The following is a 22,555-nucleotide window of genomic DNA, read 5'->3' on the forward strand; positions in this document are numbered from 1 at the left end:
GAATCAAACTGTGATCTCCTGCTTTATAGGTCGACGTGAAGTATGGTAGCAATCATCTCAGGTAGAAACTATAGTTTAACTTTAACCCTGCTATTTGGTTTTTGTACTTATTTGCTTGCTAAAATAATAGAAAAGTTATTTTGATTTTCTGAATTATATAAATTATCCCATTCAATTGAATACCCTATTGATTGTAATGTGAATATCCCATTGATGGTGGTCATACTGGTTATCAAAGCACATTCTTCTGTACCTGGGAGGACAGCACAATTATCCCAAGGTCAGAGGGCTCCAGATAACGTATCTCTGTTGACTCAGTGGTCCCAAGACCCGAGGGCTCTAGATAATGTGTTTCTGTCAACTCAGTGATCCCGAGACCCAAAACTATAATTTAGATAACATGCTTAAGTCTGTAAACTGCTTTTTGCAAACCAGGGTCCTCATTCCAAACCCTGGGATGTAATCAATCTTTGTGATCTTTGCCTCTGTAAGTCCGCAGTTGGGGCTGGGACGGGCACTATGAGCTCTGGGAGAGCGAAATGCCCCATCATAGTCCTGGATTTGCAATAAATGTGACTCTTTAATTCGATTTCTCGAGGCGTCCTTGTGTGATTCGCGGGGTACATTACAACAGACGCTTAACCACTGAGCCATGCCGGCAGGTGTAAATGTTGATCGAACACTCACAACAACTCTCCAGCCTCCCCCTCAGGTCTTGTGCCATCAACTCAGTTTCCACCCATCAACCAGCTGGGCCTTCTACCTCAGGCCTGGAACATTCCTCTGCTGCTTCAAAAGCCTTCAGTGGCACCCACTGCCCTTGGTAATGACCGAGCCCGATAGCCTGGTATTCAAAGTCCTTTATGAAGTCGGCCTCCTCAGTCCCATCTTTCTCTTCCTCCATCTCACCTTCAGCCCCTCCTCATACACCAAGTTCAAGCCATTCTGGAAGTCTCGCAGTCCCTCCAGCATTCCTGGGGTGTCCCTGGGCCAGATGGGCTGCTGCCTTGGCTTGGCAGGTTCCCCACTCCCACCCAAGTCCACGTTGATGAAACTCATTCATCCTCCTTTGCCCCTTGTCTTGGCTCCCCAGTTTCTGGGGTTACCCATCAAGCTTCCCTCAGGATCAGGTGCAGGGTGAGGACCAAATTCATTCATTCATCCATTCACAACAATTTCTTGAGCACCTACTATATACCAGCCCCTGATGTAGGAACAGAATACCACAGTGAGCAAGAAAGATACATCCCTGGTCTTAAGGAGCAGACCTTGTTGGGAAGGGGTAACACTCACTTAATAAGCAAACCAATGTATATCATATACAATATATTTATAAGTGTTATTGAGGGAATAGAGCAGAATAAGGGAAGAGAGTGTGATGAGAGGGGGCCTGTTTTAGATATGTTATTGAAGCAAGTACCTTTGAGGAGGTAACATTTAAATACCTCCTCTGAATAAGGGAAGGGTGCAAGTCACGCAGATATCTGGAGAAAGAGTGTACCCTGTAGAGGGGACAGTAAGTGCAAAGGTCCTGAGGTGGGAGTCAACTTGGGTGTTGAAAAGACACAAGGGAGGCCAGTGTGATTGGGATGGAGTAGGAGAGAGGAGGAGGCAGGTGCAAGCCATGCCAGGGCGGGCTCTGCAGGGCCCTCGCTGAACATTGAAACAGGAGCAGTTGTCTGGAGCTTGAGTATGATGTTCCATGTTCTTTATCCGGGGTTAAGCCCAATGGCCTGGACCTGCTTGGAGACAACCCGACAACAGTGGACGCCCCAGGGTCTCAGGACTTGCAGCCCTGGGTGCTCATGTACTCTGAAAATCCCTCCAGTTGGCCCAGCAATTCCTTCTTTTTCACATCCCCATCCGCTGGCCAATGCATGAGGAATGTCTCCTTGCCCAGGACATAGTTGTAACTGTGGGTAAGGGAGAGCAAAGGTGAGGAGAGCCTGGTGCCCCCAGAGGCATGGACACTTCCCTTCCTTGTCCCTCTGCCCTGCTTGGCAGCCCCCCAGAGCCTCGGCCTATAGTGTCCACGCCACAGGGCCATCTTGGGTCCCCAAGCCTCTAGTCCATTCATCTGGGGATGGAAAAAGGCTCCCCTTCCTCTGACTCTTTACTACCCCCCGTTGGGAAACCGATCTACATCTCCTTCTACAACGTCTCCGTGTGAATGGTGTTCCCTGCACCTCCATTCAGTGTGGCTCTCAAACCCAAGACTCTACTGACAAATGCAATAGAGATTTTGACACCAGGGACTGGGCTGCAGTAGGGGAGGGGGCACAGGAGGCCCCCACGTACTCAGATTTGACTCTCCACAGGTCTGACGTCCGGCCCATGATGAGGTATGACTCTTGTTCCTGCAGCTCCAGCGAGTCATGGCAGGAGGCATGGGTGACGAATTTCTTCATGTCCAGGGGCATGACAGCAGCGTCCGTGCCTGGAGGAGAGGAAACCCAGTGTATGCCCAATGAGCATGCACAGGCCTGGCCCTCCCAGAGCAGGGACCCACCCTTCGCTTCTGCCCCCTGGGACGTACCACTCTTGATGATGGCTTGGAGCTGCATGTTGTAGTAGATGTAGGGGTTGGAGGCAGAGGCCTCCACAGCCTCCAGCCTGGCCTTGAACACTGGGGAAGGCGGGACAGGAGGGCTTGTGTTGGTGTCTGGCCTGCAGGTGGGCCTCCTGCCTCCTGCCATTCCCACAACTCACCAAAGTCCAAGCCTGCCTCACAGGCCGCCAGCTGGAGCTCCTCCTGCCTCATCCAGCTGCTGTCCTTCTTCTGGGTCGGGCACAGTTCTGGAGGGGGAGGGGCAGCTGCTCTGGCGCGCTGGGGGCGGGGCTTCCTTCCACCAGACCCCATCAGGCCCCAGGCCTCTGCCCTGGCCTTCCTCCAACCTCGGTGGGACTTGAGGAACCTCGTATGTGTGCCAATCTGCCTCTGGGTCTCCTTTTCTCTCGCTGTGTCTCTGTCTTCCTATCGTGCTGTCTCTCTGCCTACACTCATCAGCCGGGCGGCACTCAGGAGGTGGCCAAGGGCTTCTGGACCCCCAGCCTGGCAGCCTTGGCCCTACGTCCCCATGACCTCACCCTCAGCACATCGGCAGACGTCTTTGTAGCAGATCTTCCGCAGGTCAGATCGCTCCGTGGGCAGGTTGTAGAAGGAGCTGCACCTCCGGGCTGCGAGACCGGTGCGTGCCTGGGTTTGGCTTGGGCCAGCGGTCCTGGGGCCGGGTGCCCGCCTGGCTCCGCCCCCAGCGTGTTCGTCCCCCGCAGACCCCGCCCACCGGCCCTGCCCAGCCACCCTCAACAAGCCCCGCCCCTTAGAAGACCCCGCCCCCTTGCCCACCCCATTCCCAGCAGGTCACGCCCAGGTCTTTCTAGGCTCCGCCCAAACTTTTCCAGAACACCCACCACCCGGACCATCCATAAAGACCACGCTCCCTGTCGCCACACCCTTTATATTCCTTCTGGCACCCTTCTTGTCCCCCCTGCCCCCCATGCCCAGGCCCCTCTCAGCCACGCCCTATTTCCTTGCCGGGCTCCTCTGCCCTCCCTCCTGGCCTTGCCCTTCACAGGCCTCGCCCCCTCGCGACACCCTTCCATCCCCAGCCCCCTGCTCACAGGGATCATAGTAGTCATAGACCGTGACCTGGGCGGCCTGCAGGAACTCCACGGGCAGCATCCTGTGGACCCGGAAGCCCAGCACCGTGTCTTCCTGGTGGGAGAGCTGGGGAGGGGAGTCCTGTCTGAGCTGACCAGGGCCAGTGACCACAGGCCTTGCTCATCACCACTGACCACACACGTGGCCTTGACTACTGGGCGCTGACTTCAGATGGCACGGTTCTCTGGCAACACCGCTCAGGAGCACCTTGCTGACCGTGGTTCTCTGCCCACCAGGCTGCCCACAAGCCTGTGGTGGACACCGGCCTTCCTCACCTTCTCCAGGTAGAGGACCACGGTGCTGTCGCTGGATTTCGTCTTGGTCTCGTACTGGAACGCATACATCTCCACCTCGCTGGTGAGCTGGGGCACAGGGTGAGGGCTGCAGGCTCGCTGAGACCCACGAGGCCCTCGGCCCTAGGAGCTCCAGTCAACGTGAAGTAATTCTAAGCACTTCCAGTCTTTGTCCGACCAACCCCGGTGTTGGGGAAACTGAGGCACAATCAGGGTAGCACTTGGCTAAGGCCAGGCAGGGAGGCAACCAGAAGTGACCATGGGTCACTGACGAGGGATTAGACTCTGCCCTGTGCTAGCGCTGAGTATGGGATGCTGCCAGGGCACCCATCCAGCTTAGCAGAGAGCGGGTGGGACCTACATTACCTGTTTGAGGTCATCATGGTTGGGGTAGAAGCCAGTGAGCAGGGAAACCTCCATGATGGTCATTGTGGCCTCTCGATCACCCAGGTACCTGGGAATTTTACAGCTCCAGTCTCTCTTCCTCCTGCCCATTCCCCCATACTCCCCCTGCCATCATCTCTCACATGGACCAGTGTGGTAGCCTCCTCCTGGGTTTCCCCATCACTCCGCTGCCCCCCAAAGCATACAGCGTTCACAACAAGAATCTGATATGTCACTTCCTTGCTTAACCACCTCTACCAACTGCCTTTCTCGCCCTCCACTTCACCTCTTCCATCCCAGCCCTCATTTGATTGCTCTGAAGTGTCAGGCTCTTTCCTCTGGACCTTTGCATATGTTCTCTCTGCCTGGGACCCTCACTTCTCCCTCTTCGCCCTGAAGCACCCTTTTTTTTTTTTAAAAAAAATATATATCTTTTATTGATTTTTTACAGAGAGGAAGGGAGAGGGATAGAGAGTTAGAAACATCGATGAGAGAGAAACATCAATCAGCTGCCTCTTGCACACCCCCTACTGGGGATGTGCCCGCAACCAAGGTACATGCCCTAACCAGAATCGAACCCGGGACCCTTAAGTCCACAGGCCGACGCTCTATCCACTGAGCCAAACCGGTTAGGGCCTGAAGCACCCTTTCTTCTTTGCAATCTTGGCTGGTGCATCACTCCCTCTGGTAGGCCTTTTCCAGTCCACACATCAGAGCATTCTCAAAGTTGCCCTGTTGTCGCTTCTTGGACCTTTCCTTTGCCACATTTAATCACAGTTGTCACTTTACATTGATTCTGGGCGATTATTTGGTTACTAGGAGCCCAAAGCACGAAATTCGTGCAAGAGTAGGCCTTTCTTCCCCCAGCTGCCAGCACCAGCTTCCCTCTGGCACCCGGGACCAGGGCTTCCCTTGCAGCCCTGGCTTTGTCTGGAAGGATGTCCAGAAAGACATCTGGTCTAATTAGCATATTACACTTTAATTATTATAGACTAGGGGCCCGGTGCACAAAATTTGTGCACTGGGTGTGTGTGTGTGTGTGTGGGGGGAGTGTCCCTCAGCCCAGACTGCCCCCTCTCACATACTGGGAGCCCTCAGGCGTTGACCCCCATCACCCTCCAATCGCAGGATCGGCCCCCCGCCCAGGCCTGATGCCTCGGCCAGAGGAGTTGACCCTCATCACCCTCCGATCACCAATCACCGGATCGGCCCCTTGAGCAGGCCTGAGGCCTCCGGCAGAGGTGTCAGGCCTAGGCAGGGGATCCCCAGCTCCCCACGGTTGCAGGCTCCGCCCCTGCCCAGGTCTAACACCTCTGGCCGAGGCATTAGGCCTGGGCAGGGGACCCCCAGCTCCCCGCGATCTCCCGCTCCGCCCCTGCCCAGGCCTAACGCCTCTGGCCGAAGCATTAGGCCTGGGCAGGGGACCCCCAGCTCCCCGCGGTTGCAGGCTCTGCCCCTGCCCAGGCCTAACGCCTCTGGCCTAGGCGTCCGGCCCGGGCAGTGGGGACCCGCAGGGGCAGCGGGGGGCGCCGCGATTGCGCGGGCTCCGCTCCTGCCCCTGCAGGATGCCTCTGGCTGAGGTGTCCGGCTCGGGCAGCGGGGACCCGCAGCTGCAGTGGCCCCGGATCGTGGGCTCCGCTTTAGGCCCAGGCAAGGGACCCCTAGCTCCCGGGACTGCCAGCTTCGACCGTGCCCAGCTCCCATCGCTGGCTCCACCCCTACTTCCTGCTATCACTGGGCAGGGCGGCAAAGGCACCTCATTCTCCGATCATGGCTGGGGGGCAGGGCAAAGGCGGCCCCAGGGCCGCCTTTGCCCTGCCCCCCACCTCTTAGCTCCCCCCTGGGTTTCCGATCACTGTCAGTGGCAGGGGGCTTCTTCCTGCTTTCCCTTTCGCCTCCCTGCATTGTGCCTACATATGCAAATTAGCCGCCATCTTTGTTGGCAGTTAACTGCCAATCTTAGTTGGCAGTTAATTTGCATATAGCCCTGATTAGCCAATGAAAAGGGTATCGTCGTATGCCAATTACCATTTTTCTCTTTTATTAGTGTAGACTAGTGGCCTGGTGCATGAAATTCGTGCGGGGGGGGGGGGTGTCCCTCAGCCTGGCCTGCACCCTCTCCAATCTGAAACCCCTCGGGGGATGTCCGACTGCCAGTTTAGGCCTGATCCCTGTGGGGCAGTCAGACATCCCTCTCGTAATCCAGGACCGCTGGCTCCTAACCGCTCGCCTGCCTGATCACCCCTAACCACTCTGCCTGCCAGCCTGCTCACCCCCAACTGTCCCCCCCCGCTGGCCTGATCGCCCCCAACTTCCCCCCCTGCCGGCCTGCTTGCCCCCAACTGCCCACCCCTACTGGGTAATACAGCCTCTGAAGCTAGCTTTCTGGGTTCAAACCCCGACTCTTCTGTGTGACTTAGGGCAAGTTGCTTAACCTCTCTGTGCCTGATTGCCCCCAACTGCCCTCCCATCCTGGCCTGATCGCCCCTAACTGCTTCTGCCTCGGCCCCGCCACCATGGCTTTGTCTGGAAGGACGTCCAGAAGGTCTCTGGAAGGTCTCCTGGTCTAATTAGCATATTACTCTTTTATTAGTATAGATTGTCTGTCTCCCCTGATAAGCTGTGAGCTCCACCAGGCAGAGAGGGACTGCCTTGCTCACATCTCGATCCTAGAATAGAGCCTGATACTCAATAGTCACTCAGTAAATGTTTTTCTCTGGCGCAGACCTGAGAGAGGGCATTTGGGAGACCGAGCAGGGCTGGATTGGGGGCTGGAATGTCTAGAGACGATGAAGGATAAGGATGAGGAAGAGCTGTGGGGCTTGGAGACAGCTCTGCGAATGTGGGGGCTGTTCATTATGGTAGGCCCGCCCCCACCCCATCCCAGGACATGGCAGGATGGGAGCTGAATGGCAGACAAGCATGGAGGGCAGGGAGGAGGCAGAATGGGAATGGGCAGGGGAGGGCAGGGTGGGAGGCAAGATGAGGGGGCAGGCACAGAGAGGCAGGCTTAGTTGGTTCCCACCCTCCACTCAGCACACAGGGAGAGCTGCTAAGGAGTCTGGATACCAGGAAGTGAGGCCTTTCCCCCCCCAATCCAAGACCCTGGTGCCCTGACCTTGTTTCCATCCGAAGTTGAAAGGTCTCTTTCCCACTTTTTTTTTCTGTAGAGAGAAGGCAGAAGTTCAGAGGCTGGGTAATACAACCTCTAGAGCTAGCTTCCTGGGTTCAAACCCCGGCTCTTCTGTGTGACTTAGGGCAAGTTGCTTCACCTCTCTGTGCTTTAGTTTCCTAATCTGATTATAATATTCCCAACTCACTAGGGTTGTTGTAAGGATTACATGAGTTAATACAAGTAAAGCACTTAACACAGCATCTGATCAGCATTTTATAACCATCTATTGTTATTATTATTATTATTACTAGAGGCCCAGTGCACAAAAATTTGTGCACTCGGCGGGGGGGTTCCCTCAGCCGGGCCTGTGCCCTCTTGCAGTCTGGGAACCCTAGGAGGATGTCCACCTGCTGACTTAGGCCCTCTCCCCGGGGGATCCGGCCTAAGCTGGCAGTCAGACATTCCTCTGGCAGCCCAGGAGCCCTCAGGGGATGTCCACTTGCCAGCGGGGACCAGGCCTAAGCTGCAGTCAGACATCCTTAGCTGTGCTGGCAGCCATCAGCCTGGCTTGTGGCTGAGCAGAGCTCCCCCTGTGGGAGCACACTGACCACCAGGGGGCAGCTCCTTCATTGAGCGTCTGCCCCTGGTGGTCAGTGTGTGTCATAGTGACCAGTCATTCCCAGTCGTTCTGCTGTTAGGGTCAATTTGCATATTACCCTTTTATTATATGCCTGGTGCATGGGTGGGGGCTGGCTGGTTTGCCCTGAAGGGTGTCCCGGATCAGGGTGGGAGTCCCGCTGGGGTGCCTGGCCAGTTTGGGTGAGTGGCTGATGGCTGTCTGCAGGCTGGTCACAGCCCCTTCAGGGTGGGGATCTCCACTGGGGTGCCTGGCCAGCCTGGGTGAGGGGCTGAGGGCCATTTTCAGGCTGGCCACACCCCCTTCAGGTTGGGGGGTCCTGCTGGGGTGCCTGGCTAATCTGGGTGAGGGGCTGATGGCTGTTTGCAGGCTGGCCACAGCCCCTTCAGGGTGGGGGTCCCCGCTGGGGTGCCTGGCCAGCCTGGTGAGGGGCTGATGGCTGTTTGCAGGTTGGCCATGGCCCCCAGCCACCCAAGCTCCCAGTGGAGGCTGGCTGGAAGTAGGTATCTGGGATTTATTTTTCTTCTATAATTGAAACTTTGTTGCCTTTAGCGGAAGCCACAGCCAGCCAGGGCAGGTGGGAAGCTTGACTTCCTCCATCGCCGGGGCAAGCAAGCCTCCTGCATGCTCCAGCTCCGTGGCTGCCAGCCGCCATCTTGGTTGGGTTAATTTGCATATAGTTGCTCTGATTGGCTGGTGGGTGTGGCTTGGGGCATAGTGAAGGTATGGTCAATTTGCATGTTTCTCTTTTATTATATTAGATTTTTAAAAGAAATGCCTCCCCCGCCTCCCCCCCCCCCAAAAAAAGAAAAAAGAATGGGGCCCAAACCAAAGCCTTGGTTACTTTTAGTCCCTAAACGTCCTGGGCCTGGTGAGACTTGTTCTTCCTACTCCTACAAGTGAGCTCCCAGTGGCAGCGTCCTCTCTCCTCGGTCCCCCAAACTGGAGACTCCAGCATCCCACCATTTCTGACCATATCCGCAGACTCCCCCGGCCCATCCCCCATCATCTCTTGTTGGACCAGTGCAGTTCCCTCTTCCTAGTCTCCCAGCTCCCACCCTTTTCTTCTACAGTCTGTTCCCCCCACAGCCACCAGAGGGAGCCTACACAAACCCGTGCTAAGTCACATCCCTCCTCTGCTCAGAAGTCCCCATGGCTCCCATTGCACTCTGTCCAAACACTGACGTCCTCACGGTGGCCCACATGTCATCTGCCTCATCATCTCTCCAACTTTTTCTCCTAAAACTCCACCCATGGCTTCTCTGCAGCCACACTGACCTCCTCGCTGTTCTTCAAGCCAGGTGAATTCCTTCTTGCCTCAGGGGCCTTTGCAGCTGCTGTTCTGCCTGCTGCAGTGTTTCCCCTCACATCCTTCCTGGCTCACTCTCAAGCTTTTTTCCTGTCTCAGCTCAAGTGCCACTTCCTCAGAGGGTTTCTCCTGGATCTCCTCCAAGTCTGTGTCATTTTTTCCTGCTTTATTTTGTATGGTATTGTCAACTGCTATTATGTTATATGGTTATTTTTTATCATGCAGATTCATTTATGTTATCAATAAATAACAGTAAGAGAATAATATGTTTTTATTGTTGCATCATTGTTTGTCTCTCTCTACTACAAGAGAAGAGGGGATATTTTTCTTGTGTATGCCTATGTTCCCAGGGCCAGGAAACAGGGTGTGGCTCATAGTAAATCCTCAATAAATACTTGTTGCATGGCTAATAAAGCAATAAGTGTGTTTATTGAACCATAGCTAAAATAAAAAGTAGAAAAGAAGGCTCGGGTATCCTCGGGTGCAGGCTTACCTTCCAGGGCTCTATGAAGAGTAGCATTCAGGTGGTATAGGTTGCAAGTGTCCTCCCAGGACTCTGGGGACCTGTGGTACATGGTCAAGACCTGCCAGGGCAGGGAGGTGTCAGAACCCATCCACACACATTCCCTTTCCTCCTCTGGCCAGCCCTTGCCTGCCCAGGGGTCTGCCCCTGTGGAGAATTCACAGCCACATCCACCCTCCTCAATCCCCGAGTGCAGTGGTCAGAACACCTTATGGAGTCTAGAGCAGCTCGGTGTAATAGAATCTTCTGATCTTCTGCAAGACAGCCATGGTCTCTATCTGTCCTGTCCATATGGTGGCCACTAGCCACATGTGGATACTGAGCATGTGAAATGCGGCTAGTGTGATTGGGGAACTGAATTTTAAATTGTATTTAATTTTAATGAATTTAAATTGAACTGAAGTTCAAGGAGAAATGTGACACGCCCAAAGTCACACAATGGCGGGGATTCCATCATGACTCCATTGGCAGAAACAGGCTTCCTTAAATTTGGTGCACAAAGGGCTGTTCTCTTGGGCCTAGGGCATGGGACCAGAAGATGTCATGAAGCCGCTGACTCAGATACTGGGGAAGGGTGGTTAGCCTCTGGGGATTGGGAATCACCTTGGGCAGAGAATCTTCCCTCCATGGGGCAAGGAAGGAGATACCCCTTCAGGGACTCAGCATGGGAGGGGCAGAGGGGCCCAATGACCTCCGACCTCTACCTTCTTTGATTCTTGACTCAGCAAGTGAAAAACCTCTCTGATCCTCTATTCCCACCCCCCCCCCTTTTGCATGGAGTCCATCCTTAGCTTGGCTCATAACAAATAATAGTGCCCTGAACAGTAGCTAAATTTTTTTTTTTTGCTGATTTTGATCTTGTCTTGGGGTCTAGACCTGCCCCTATTCCCACCAACTAGGGGGACCCTGGGCTCCCGCTAAGAATCTCGAGGATGAAACCCCGACCTACCGATATGGTGCCTCTCCCGCTGCCACTGGCTGTGATCTCTAGGTCGTCTTCGGAAGAAAACTGGAGGAAAGGGGGAGGAGGATTTGAGGGCAGAGGAAGGAGCAAAACGTGGCTCCAATGTAGGAGGGTGGGTGGGGAGGAGGGATGGTTTTACTTCGCCTTCTTGATAGAGCACTCGTGGTGTCTGCTCTGTCACAGAGCACCTGCAACTGCCAGCTCAGGCTGTGTCCACTCTGTCCACTTTGCAATGTCTCCAAAGTTCTCTGTGTGTGAAGCCCCCCAAAGACCCTTCTACCTGGCGTCTCTGCATCTATTCTTGTTTCCTTCAGGAGGCAGAGCAAACTTTTACACATTCACACCCAATCCCATCGCCCCTCATTGCTGTTCTTGGAAAACTCCTGCCACATGGCCTTTGCACCTCCTGTCTCCTCTGCCTCGATAGCCGCAAGGCTCACTCCTGTATTTCCTTAAGGTCTTTGCTCAAATGTCATCTTCTTGGTGAGACCTTCCCTACCCATCCTACCTAAAATTTCAGCTCCTTGATGTTTTCATCCCCCTTCCTGCTTAATTTCCCCCCATAGACCTTGCCACCACTCAACACACTACATTCTACTTATTTACATCTCTTAAAATTTTTTGCTAATCCTCCCCGAGGATATTTTTTCCATTGATTTTTAGAGAGAGTGGGAGGGAAGGAAGGGGAAGGGAGAGAGAGAGAGAGAGAGAGAGAAACATCGATGTGAGAGAGACACACTGATTGGTTGCTGCCTGAACACTCCCTGACTGGGCCAGGGATTGAACCTGCAACCCAGGTATGTGCCTTTGACTTGGAATCGAACCCATGACCCTTTAGTATGTAGGTGGACGCTCTAACCACTGAGAAACACCACCAGGGCTCTTCACATCTCTTTATGGCCTGCCTTGTTCACCAAAATATATAAAATTCTATTTTTTTCTCTTGTTCATGGCCATATTCCTAGTACCTAGAACAATGACGGGCACACAGGAGCCCCCAGTAAAGATGTATCAAGTGACTGAAGGTAAATATCATCTCCTCCATGGAGTAAGGTCATGGAGATCACCTTACTCCCCACACCAAGTTATTCTCTCCTTTACACATTTCTTTCTTTCCCTTGTTTCAGGAAAGCTTAAAATAGAACATATTTACTGTCTTTCTTTCTACAGTGTAAGTTCCATGAGAGCAGGGGCCACAGATCTTTTCTAATATATCCCCAGTGCTCAGAAGAATGCTTGGCACACAGTAGGTGCTCAGAAAATGTTTGTAGAATAAATGAACCAATGCACTGACAGTATAACCAGGGTGTGAGAGAATATTGGGGGATGAGGTTGGCAGGAACATGACTCTTGGCCTCATACCCAATGCCACCTCTGCGTGGACTTCTTGTCTGCCACCGAGCGCCTTACCTTTGCCGACCGCCTCTGGTAAGCGTTGTTCTGATCGATGAGCCACTCCACGTTCAGGGATCTCTTGGGGGCTCTGATCTGGACGCGGAGATCCTGGACACCCTCGAAGGGGACAGCTTGGCTGAAGCGGGTGAGGGCCTCGATGGCCACCACCGTGGTCTGGATGTTGGGATGGGGGCCTCAGATCAGCACCACAGACAGCGCCCCGGGAGACGAGTCAGCACCACGGACAGCTTCCGATGGGCCGTGCTTGGCGGCCTTCTCCCCCCACCCCTTCCGGCCCAGCCCCCACCCTTCGCAGGCCCGGGTCACCTGGGTGGATTTGAAGCCGCCGCCCAGCTCCCGCTTCTCCAGCAGCCACTTGGCGATGGCATACGTCTCATTGTGCAGACCCAGCTCCAGCTTCTGCATCAGCGCGTAGGCCGTGGCCTCGATGGTGTACAGGGAGTTCCAGTCCTTGTCTTTTACCGGCCAGTAGGCTTTGTCTAGGTCAGGAGATGCATGCCCACCTTGTTACCCAGACCTGGGCCCACTTACCTAAACCTGTCCTCTCCTGTGTTATCTGGCCCAGTTGTTCTCATCTGCTACTTTGCTGAGCACTTACTTTAAGTGAAACTCGGTGAGGAGGCACACGGACATCGTACTTTCAGAATCACGCTAAGGGACAGCCTCTAACTCTTTAGAGACGGGGAAACTGAGTTACAAGGAAACCTCTCCAGGTCCCTGCAGCCCCACTGAGAGGGAGTTCTCCTAACGCCACTCCTCTTGACTTGGGGGATGGAGAGGACGGAAAAAGGATGAGATAGGGCAGGCCATCGGAGGCAGACCCCTTCCAATGCTCCACATATAATGACCTTCCTATCCTCGACCTTGCCAAGCTCTTTCCCACTTGGGGGCACTTGCATCTGCCATTGGCCTGCTTTGGAATGCCCTTGGTCTTTCACAGAGGTGGGCCTTCTCATCCTTCGTTTAATCTGAGAGGGTCCCCTTTTCACAGAAGCCCCCCCCCAGCCCCCCAATCCATGCTTCTCTCCCCTTGTGATCTCTCCCACCCACTTCATATGTTCCATCCCAGCACTTATCTCAATTTGTAATTTCCCATTCATTGTTTGGTCTTCTGCCTGACTCCCCAGGGATGGTGGGGACGTCGAGGGCAGTGACCATAGAAGTCTTGTCCACCCTGGTTTCTCAGGGCCTGAGGTCAGGGGTTGGCACACCATAGGCGTTCAATAGATACTATATGATGAGTCAGACATGGCTGGGCACACTCTCCCTCCCCCACCCCCATGGCCGGTTAACACAGTTGCAGAAGAAGTGACCCCACACGCTCACTGCGGCTGGCAAAGCTGTCCAGGCGGTCGTTGGCTCGGGGGCTCTTGGTGAGGGCCAGAGCGTAGGAGACTATGGCCACGGAAAAGGTTTTCTGAATGTCAGGGAGGCGTCGCTCCAGGAAGGCCCTGGCTTTCTCCATGCTGGCAACCAAATCCTAGAGAGTCAGAGAGAGGAGGCTGGAGGGAGGTGGTCAGAGGAAAGGGGTCTGGGAATGAGAAGAGAGGGATGCACTGAGAGGAACATGAGGGTGGGGGGATCCTTGGGTGCAGGGGATAGGGCACCCTGCACCTCCCGCCCCGCCCCCCTCTCTGGGTCCTACCGGTATCTCCGAGCTGCACAACTCCTTCCCCTCATCCAGGGCGATCAGAACAAGGGCTGTGAGGCATACGTCTGCCTCAGAGCCTCGGTAGCCACCCTGTGGATGCAGAACACACCCATGGGCCCTTTAACATCTTGGAGACACCTTCCCCCACCTCTCCTGCCTGACCTTACAAAGCTCCCAGGTGCTCAACCCTGGGCCAAACGGTGCTGAAAGCGGGAGGGAGGGAGGGAGAGAGAGAGAGAGAGAGGGAGAGAGAGAGAGAGACTGACTTGAGATTTGCTTGTGTGGCATCTGCCTTACTATCAAGAGCTAGCAGCCATCGAGAGTGCTGTGCCAAGCTCGCTACACTGCCTCGGAGCATTCTTGCAGCAGCTCCATTTACTGATAAGGAAACGGAGGGTCAGTTTAGAAAGCAGGGTGCTCGGCTTGTGAGTGGGAGCCTCCGTGTCATGTGCTATGAGAGTGGTGAGTGAGCGAAGGGCACAGAGTACACAGCGGATTTAAAAGTGGGTGATATTGAGCCCTGGCTGGTTTTTCTCAGTGGTTAGAGCATCATGAACTGAAGGGTTGCAGGTTCGATTCCTGGTCAAGGTTTGAACCCTAGTCCTTGGTCAGGGTGGGTGTGGGAGGCACCAAATGGCGTGTCTCTTGCACATCAATGTTTCTCTCTCTCTCTCTCTCTCTCTCTCTCTCTCCCCCTCTCGTCTATTTGGGTGAAAGGCAGGTCAGGCCCCTGGATTTCCTTACACAGATGCCAACAAGAACAAAGGCATCACCTGGGGAGAGGCCACACTGATGGAGTGATCGGAGAATCCCAAGAAGTACATCCCTGAAGCAAACATGATCTTCGCTGTCACTAAGGAGAGTGCAGAAGGGCAGACATGATAGCGTATCTCAAAAAAGCTACTAACGAGTCACAGTTGGCCACTGCCTTGTTTATCACAGATGTCTCATGACTTCTTCATGTACCGGATTTAAACTGGTCTCAGACACCAGATCAGCTCGTGCATGGCTGACAGAGCATTTCCTTCGGGGGCAGTCCTGATTTCAATGAGATTGGCTTGTCGTTGAATGAATATGATCAGCCTGGCCAGTGTGGCTCAGTAGTTGAGCGTCAACCCATGAACCATGAGGTCATGTCTTGATTCCCACAGCCAGGGCACATGCCCAGGTTGTGGGCTCGATCCCCAGTCGGGGGCATGCAGGAGGCCACTGATCAATGATTCTCATCATTGATGTTTTTATCTCTTTCTCCCTCACCCTTCCTCGCTGAAATCAATAAAAACATTACAAAATTTAAATGAACATCGTCAGCTCTTTGTTGTTGTTGTTAATCCTCACCTGAGGATATTTTTTTCCATTGATTTTTAGAGAGTGCAAGGGAGGGGGAGAGACAGAGAAAGAGAGAGAGAGAGAGAAAAAACAACAACATCGATGTGAGAGAGACACATTAATTGGTTGCCTCCCACATGAGCCCCAACCATGGAATGAGTCCACAGGCCGACACTCTGTCCACTGACCCCAACTGGCTAGGGCAGCTTTTTGAACTTTGATGGTAATTTCAGTTCAGCAAGTGCTATCACTTCCTCCCTTTCTGAAAACATGACTGGACTTGATTCATAGAGGGCCATCTCTAAACCTGCCGGAGGTTGGTTTTATATTTTAATTTACATAATGGGTTATATTAATGCTAGAGGCCTGGTGAGTGAAATTCAGGTACGGGTAGGGTCCCTAGGCCTGGCAGGCGGTCAGGGCCGATCGGGGCCTTCCAGCTGCTGGCCAGGGCTTTCCTTTGTTCGGTGCCCAGTGCCGGTCTGAATGGTCGGCACTGTCAGCAGGTGCAAGCGGCTGCTGGCCCCAATCACCCCTGAGGGCTTCTCCACCTCCCCCTACTCCTGAGGGAGGACCAGGCTAGCGGCTAGCCCCAATCGCTCTGTGCTGTCAGCACGTGGGAGCAGCAGCAGCAGGAGCAGGAGCAGGGCTGCTGGCAGACAGGGGACTGGAGGCTGCAGCGGGAGGGCCTGGGTGGGGGTGCAGAGGATGGGCTGAGACCCGCCCCTGTGCCCACCTCAGCCTCTCGGCCCACAGTTCCTTTCAAGGTGCATGAATTCATGCACTGGGCCCCTAGTGAATGAATAATGTGTGTAGATGCAATGATAGAGACAGGCACAGGGCTGGCATTCAGGGGAGACTTCCTGGAGGAGGCGATGTCTGAACTAAATCTAATAAGAAAACATGATTTGGCTGGGTGAAAAAAAAGAGGGCAGCATAGGCAGAGACACGGAGGTGAATTGGCGGGACCCATGAGCCTGGGGTATGAGGGGAGAGGCTGGCGAAGAGATACAGAAGAGCTATAGTAGAGATACTGTTGAAGGCAACTTGAGCCACAAGAAGGTGTTTGAGCAGGGGAGACCCCCGGTCTGTGTGAAAGCTGTTTCTGGAGGCTCCTGTGGAGGAAACCTGGTAGGAACGGGCGTGTTGGCTGGGGCCAGGGAGGACTCAGGCCCAGTGGGAGGAGGGCCAGGATGGACGACTGCTGGAAGTGAGGGTGAGGGAGAGCTGGGGTCCCAGATGGACGCCGGCTTTCCTCACATTGTAAACAAGCTCAGGGTGGTCCAGAGCAAGGGGATGAAATGCTGGGTGCTGGGCCTCGGCTGTTTGCCTTTCTCATCCTACCTGAGCCCAGGGCAGGGCCTGAAAGTCTCCCAGCACCGGGCAGAGCCCTGGGTTTGTTTGACCAACTCAGACAGGGGGGGCGGGGGGCGTGGGCACCTGCATGGACGCCATGATTATGGGGCCCTCCTCCAAGAACTGCCCATCCTCGGCCTGCCTCTGGGTGATGATCCACTTGGCAATGTCACAGAGAGAGTGCGGGTCAATCATATGCAAGGTCATGGTGGAGTAGGCCAGGGCGTAAACTCGGAACACGTAGCTCGTGAGCCTGTGGGAGGGCGAGGGGGGAAGCGATCACGGGGAAGGGCAGCCAAGGGGTTCTAGACAGGGGCACCCACACCGGGCAGGAATCCACGCCGTGGACCTCACTGCTTTACACTGAGCCTCGTCGCGTGCAAGGCCGCTGGCCCGCAGGCTGCCTGCCCAGGACACACAGCATGGACGCTCCCGGGGTCATCAAGCCCCAGGCTGGCCCCCTGAGCTCCCCCCTCACCCCACCCCACCCCGGCCCGCCCCACCCCACCCCGCATTGTCCGTACCAGGTGCTTCCCGGCTTTCCCTTGTGGATGTGGTAGGTGCCGTCTGCGCTCCGGTGGGTCAGCATCCGGGTATATCCTGGGGAAACAGGTGGAGGAGGTCTTGGCAGGAGAGCCAGAGAGTTGATGTTGGGGGGTGGCCGGGATCATCTGGAGGAGCAGGGTGTGGATGTGGGTGTGACTTGGGGATGCATTCCAGGTACAACCTGGAGGAGGGACTTATACACGTATGAGCCAGGCGTGACCCCCAGAGCAGTGTGCACGTGTCCAGGAGAAACCTGGGAGACCACCCATCTGGGAGGGGTGAGGCTGGCAGCTGCTGCTCAGGGGGATCATGGGAGGTGAAACCCAGGGGAGGTGGTACCCTGTGGGGCCACTACCTGGGCATTTTCTTTTCTTAAAAAATATATTTGTATTGATTTCAGAGACGAAGGGAGAGGGAGAGAGAGAGAGAGAAACATCAATGATGAGAGAGAATCCTTGATCAGCTGCCTTCTGCACACCCCCTACTGGGGACCGAGCCTGAAACCCTGGCATGTGCCCTGACCGGGAATTGAACCGTGACCTCCTGGTTCATAGGTTGATGCTCAACCACTGAGCCACACCAGCCGGGCATTTCCTTGGGGGTTCTTCTTTGGCTGCAAACTAGAGGATTCAGTGAGTCTGTGTAGATTCAAAGAGGCTACTCGTGGGTGTAGTCTTGTGGGGACACCTCTCAGGTACATTCTGAACCCGGCTGTTTGCATTACATCTGAAGGTTACCTGAGGGTTTGCTGCTTGAGTGTGACATGGGGTGACAGTGCCTGGTGTCCCCTGGGGAGTGCTGGTGAGAGTGCCTGATTGGAGAGTTGGGGTCTGGGAGTGACTGGCAAGAGGGGGTCGATGTCCAGATTACCTGGAGGGCTCCGGGTGGACTTAGAGGCATTCATCTCTGGTTGTTACCTGGAGGTTTGGGGGTCACCTCGGGAAATGTCAGCATTCAGGTGTAACTGGGATTGTTCTGGAATTTTCTGCTTCAGGGTTTCCTGGAGTTGACCCAGGGCCTGGCACTGACTGGGTGTAACCTGGGACAGTGTCTGAATAGAACAACCTTGGGGAGTTGCTGCTTTGGGGATGAACTAGGGGTCTGTTGTTGGATTGTAACCTGAGAAGGGGGTCCCGGTGAAGGAATAACTGGGGGTCACTGTTGGAGGTTACCTGGGACTTCAGAGTTCAAGGGCAATCTAGGGGTCACCTTGAGATGACTCTTTAGGGGCACTGTTTAGGGGGTCACCCGGGGCTTGGTATCAGGTTGTCATCTGGGAGAGGAGTCAGAGTTTGGGTGCTATTGTCTGGGAGGGTCCCATGGGACCTCCCTCAAACCTGGGGGTACCCTAGTCACCCTCCCAAAGAGCCCCAGAAACCCTCCTCAAGGTCACAGGAGGGCCTCACCGCTGATGATGTTCTTCATCACTTGGTCCCTGTGCTCCACCCCGACCTTGCCCCACTGGCCTGTGGCGTCCAGATGGCGGGTCAGGATGATCACCGGCGTCAGGCCGCTCAGTGTCTGCTCGGGGCAGCCGGTCGGGACCCTCAGCAGCTCGTGCGTTTCTCTGGAGGTCAGGCTGCCCAGGATGGTCTCGCCGAGGATGTCCCCTGCTAGGCGGGCAGGGTCGTCTTGGGAATGGCCTAAGCTTTCTGATCACTCCACATGGGCACTCCCAGCCCCTCCTGCTGCGGTGCCCAGGGGGCCCTGGAGGAGCCAGCTCCCTCCTCTCCTGCCCCCCCCCCCCCCGCCCCCCAGGAGCCAGCTGTACCCTAAGCACCTTGGACGCTGACAAACACTTCTGCCTCTGTATTGAGCATCTTGTTCAAAAGGTCTCTTCTTGGCACCAGCTCCACCTGGGGCCGACCTGAGCGGACACAACCTTCTGTGACAAGCAGGTTCTGGGGCCAGGGAGGTCAGAAGGCACAGAGCCCCCCTGGCCTGAGCACCTCATTGAACCCCTCCCTCTGCCCTGGCATGTCCCCAGGATCCCACATGCCCTTTGCAGACTCCACAAACCTTGGGGGTTCAGGACGAAGCTATGAGATATTTTTTCTATCTTGCCCCCTGCCTGTGGGGAGGCAAGGAGGAAGCAAGTTAAAAGCCATAGCAAAAGTAACAGTCACAATGACAGTGAGAGGAAGCTTAGCTCAGCTGGTGAGAACGCAGACTCTGGAGTCCTAATATCTGGGTTCAAATCCCAGCTCTTCTACTTCTTAGCTGTGTGACCTCGGGCAAATTACTTAACCTCTCTGTGCCTCAGTTTTCTCATGCATAAAAGGGAGATGATAATAGTCCCTACCTCCTAGGGTTGTTCTGAGGGTCCAATGAGTTAATATTCTTTTTATTTTATTTTTATTTTTTATTGATTTTTATTTTATTTTTTTAAATATATTTTATTGATTTTTTTACAGAGAGGAAGGGAGATGGAGAGGGATAGAGAATTAGAAACATCGATGAGAAACATCGATTCAGCTGCCTCTTGCACGCCCCCTACTGGGGATGTGCCCGCAACCCAGGTACATGCCCTCGACTGGAATCGAACCTGGGACCCCTCAGTCCGCAGGCCAATGCTCTATCCACTGAGCCAAACCAGCCAGGTCTTTTATTGATTTTTAAAAAGAGTGGAAGGGAGAGGGAGAGAGAGAAACATCAATGAGAATCATTGATTGGCTGCCTCTCGCTTGCCCCCTACTGGGGATCAAGCCCACAACCCGGGCATGTGCCCTGACCAGGAAACAAACCATGACCTCCTGGTTCATAGGTCGATGCTCAACCACTGAGCCACACCGACCGGGCAATGAGTTAATATTCTTAAAGCGCTATATTGTAAGGCCTCATCATGTGTTTGTTAAGAAAATAAAGTATTATTGATGGGTCATGCACAGTCGTATGTAATTCTCACAGCCTCTAGTTGTGCATGGCTGTGATGATCACGCCCATTCTGTCAATGAGAAAATGGGGGCTCAGAGAAGTTAAGTGCGTTGCCTGAGTGAGGTCACACAGAAGAGTCAAGATTTGAACCCAGGTCTGACTCCAAAGTTGTGAAGTGGGGGCTCTGTGATTGAACTTTCACATCGATTCTCTCAGCTCGCTCCCATCCGGGAGGCCTGTTTGTTGGTCCTGGGCCCACCTGTCCCTCCCATGACCACACAGGGGAGGTGCCACTGTCAGCATGGCCTGGGCGGATCCACTACCTGGACCAGGAGCATCTTCTTCACATGGTCCTGGATCCCGGAGCCTATGACCTTGACCTCCACTTCCACTTTGCCCATCTCAAGCGGGAGAAGCACAAAAGGCACCACCTTGGTGGAGGTGGGGGGCAGGACCACCACCTGGCGGGACGGGGCTCCCGGCCTTGATGCGCTGCACAGCGGCTCCTTGTGGGGGAACTCCACGCGGACCTGGGGCAGGTGGGCAGTGGCGGGGTCCTGATGCATGGGTGGCCCAGGACCCTGGAGTCACACCCGCCTCCTGCCCCCAGCCCGAGAGTCCTGAGTAGGTAACAGCACGGCATAGGGGTTGATAGCAAAGACCCTGTCTGGGTTCAAACCCCTCCTGCCATGTCTCTGCTGGGCGATCTCAGAAAGCCCTTGGCCTCTCTGTGCCTCAGTTTCCTCATTTCTAAAGCACAATAATGGCACCCATCTGCTGGGGTTGTGGAGAGGTTTCAATAAGAAAATATCTTCGCCTGGCTGGTGTGGCTCAGTGGTTGAGCATTGAACTATGAACCAGGAGGTCACGGCTCGATTCCCGGTCAGGGCATATGCCTGGGTTGGGGGCTGGATCCCTAGTGGCAGCTGATCAATGATTCTCTCTCATCATTGATGTTTCTCTCTTGCACCCTTCCTCTCTGAAATCCACAGAAATATGTTTCAAAAAAAGAAAGGAAATATCTTAGAAGTCTTCCAAAAAGGCTACCACTTGGCTGGCCCTTTCGGATAATGACACACTCCCTCCCCTTCTAGAAGACACATGGGCCGGTGTTTTGGCAGGAAGCGGGGGGGGGGGGGGGGGGGGGGCGGCGTGGAGGCTTCACCTTGACCTGGCGGCTCAGGAAGTTGTACAGCACGGCTTGGATCTGGACTTGCTCGTTCCGGACCACGGAGAAGGGCAGCTTCAGATCCACAAAGAACCGTTTCCTGACCGTCATCTCGAAAGGCTCCGAGACGCAGAGACCTAGGACCAGGAGACGGAGTTGAGCTCAAGCAGAAGCTGCGGCCCCGGGGCTGGACACCCAGCGCTCTCTCAGCGTCGGGCCTGCGGGGTCACCTTGTCCGGGCTTGAGGCTGATGGCCACAAGCTGCCACGTGGTCATGGAATCGGGCAGGTTCACCGGGAAGGTGTGGGAGACGCTCCTCCTGGCAGAGGCAGGGCAGGGGCGTCGCTGAGTGGGTGCTGCGTGGACAGAGCCTCTGTCCTGGGGGGACCATCACTATGGAGGGCTGAGTGGGTCACCCCAGGAGAGGGTCCTCCTTTTGGGGGAACCACTGGGTCCCGCGTTCCCATCCAGGGAGGGTGCTATCATGGGGCCATGCTGAGAACTCAGTGGCACCACTGGGGGCCTTGGCCACGACGGACGTCCACTCGTGGATGGACGGGCCGCAGGGGGGGGGGCAACCCCCGGGGAGAGGGGTCGTGTTCCTACCGCAATTCACTTTTTGGCAGAGTAAACGTCCTCCAGAGCCAACTTTCAGGGAACAGAGTCCGCACAGGCTGGTCGTCCAGGAAGATGTCTTCGAAGTCCTCGTCGTCCTCGTCCGCTGCAGGGAGCAGACGTGGGCTGGGATCGCCTTCGCCCCTCTCCCTGGGTCAGTCGGCCCAGCAGCTCTGAGGCACGGTCCTCCCAGGCATGGTTCCCGTGGCCCGAACCTCCCCTGGACCCCGTGGCGCTCCAGGCCCTTTGGTGGAGGCCCCCTCCCTGTGCCTCCTGCCGTGTCCCCCTCACTTGTCCCCAGAAGCAGCTCCTCCTGCAGGGCCTGCTGAGTCAGGGCCGCAGACAGATGGCAGCAGCTCAGGAACGCGGCGACACAGGCCGGCTCAGGGTGGACATGCCGGGTCCTCTCCTCGCACGACAGCCCCACGGGGTTCTCTCGGAGCCCAGCCTCACAGCACTTGCGCTCCAGCTCTGTGTTGAACTTGTTCACTGCGGGCAGGTTAAGAGGGACGAGGGAGGGGCTGAGCAGGGCCTGAGGACGCTGGGAGCCAGCCGCCTCAGGGCATGCATACTTGGCCTTGCTTAGCCAGAACCGCAGGCAGATGCGGGTCCTGGCACTTTGCCTGTATCTTCCCCCTGAAAGCTCACATTGAACCCATATGGGGGGCTCTGATCAGGAAGCTGAGTGACGGGGGGGTCAGTTCCCTGGCCGAG

At 55.2% G+C, this 22,555-nt stretch overlaps 1 protein-coding gene across 3 annotated transcripts in view; it reads right to left on the minus strand.

The window, feature by feature from the left end:
• Nucleotides 1-665: 665 nt before the first annotated feature.
• LOC132235084 (complement C3-like) overlaps nucleotides 666-22,555 on the minus strand; it is a 30,496-nt gene continuing 8,606 nt past the window's right edge. The window contains exons 17-41 of one of the 3 annotated variants that reach the window (XM_059696879.1): nucleotides 22,133-22,330; nucleotides 21,833-21,947; nucleotides 21,457-21,545; nucleotides 21,224-21,363; nucleotides 20,382-20,588; nucleotides 19,204-19,255; nucleotides 18,965-19,051; nucleotides 18,591-18,794; nucleotides 17,163-17,238; nucleotides 16,723-16,891; nucleotides 13,948-14,043; nucleotides 13,629-13,782; nucleotides 12,609-12,781; nucleotides 12,297-12,455; nucleotides 10,872-10,931; nucleotides 9,893-9,983; nucleotides 7,457-7,502; nucleotides 4,321-4,408; nucleotides 3,937-4,023; nucleotides 3,622-3,727; nucleotides 3,088-3,177; nucleotides 2,710-2,796; nucleotides 2,537-2,626; nucleotides 2,299-2,437; nucleotides 666-1,913 (exon numbers count right to left, since the gene is read on the minus strand). In XM_059696879.1, the coding sequence (XP_059552862.1) occupies nucleotides 1,781-1,913; nucleotides 2,299-2,437; nucleotides 2,537-2,626; nucleotides 2,710-2,796; nucleotides 3,088-3,177; nucleotides 3,622-3,727; nucleotides 3,937-4,023; nucleotides 4,321-4,408; nucleotides 7,457-7,502; nucleotides 9,893-9,983; nucleotides 10,872-10,931; nucleotides 12,297-12,455; nucleotides 12,609-12,781; nucleotides 13,629-13,782; nucleotides 13,948-14,043; nucleotides 16,723-16,891; nucleotides 17,163-17,238; nucleotides 18,591-18,794; nucleotides 18,965-19,051; nucleotides 19,204-19,255; nucleotides 20,382-20,588; nucleotides 21,224-21,363; nucleotides 21,457-21,545; nucleotides 21,833-21,947; nucleotides 22,133-22,330 (2,936 nt within the window). In that variant the 3' untranslated portion in view covers nucleotides 666-1,780. Of the gene's footprint in view, nucleotides 1,914-2,298; nucleotides 2,438-2,536; nucleotides 2,627-2,709; nucleotides 2,797-3,087; nucleotides 3,178-3,621; nucleotides 3,728-3,936; nucleotides 4,024-4,320; nucleotides 4,409-7,456; nucleotides 7,503-9,892; nucleotides 9,984-10,871; nucleotides 10,932-12,296; nucleotides 12,456-12,608; nucleotides 12,782-13,628; nucleotides 13,783-13,947; nucleotides 14,044-16,722; nucleotides 16,892-17,162; nucleotides 17,239-18,590; nucleotides 18,795-18,964; nucleotides 19,052-19,203; nucleotides 19,256-20,381; nucleotides 20,589-21,223; nucleotides 21,364-21,456; nucleotides 21,546-21,832; nucleotides 21,948-22,132; nucleotides 22,331-22,555 lie in introns of those variants that run through there. The other 2 variants (XM_059696880.1, XR_009452973.1) reach the window with 2 other exon arrangements.

The sequence above is a fragment of the Myotis daubentonii genome, chromosome 5 (genome assembly GCF_963259705.1).
Source record: "Myotis daubentonii chromosome 5, mMyoDau2.1, whole genome shotgun sequence".
NCBI lineage: Eukaryota > Metazoa > Chordata > Mammalia > Chiroptera > Vespertilionidae > Myotis > Myotis daubentonii.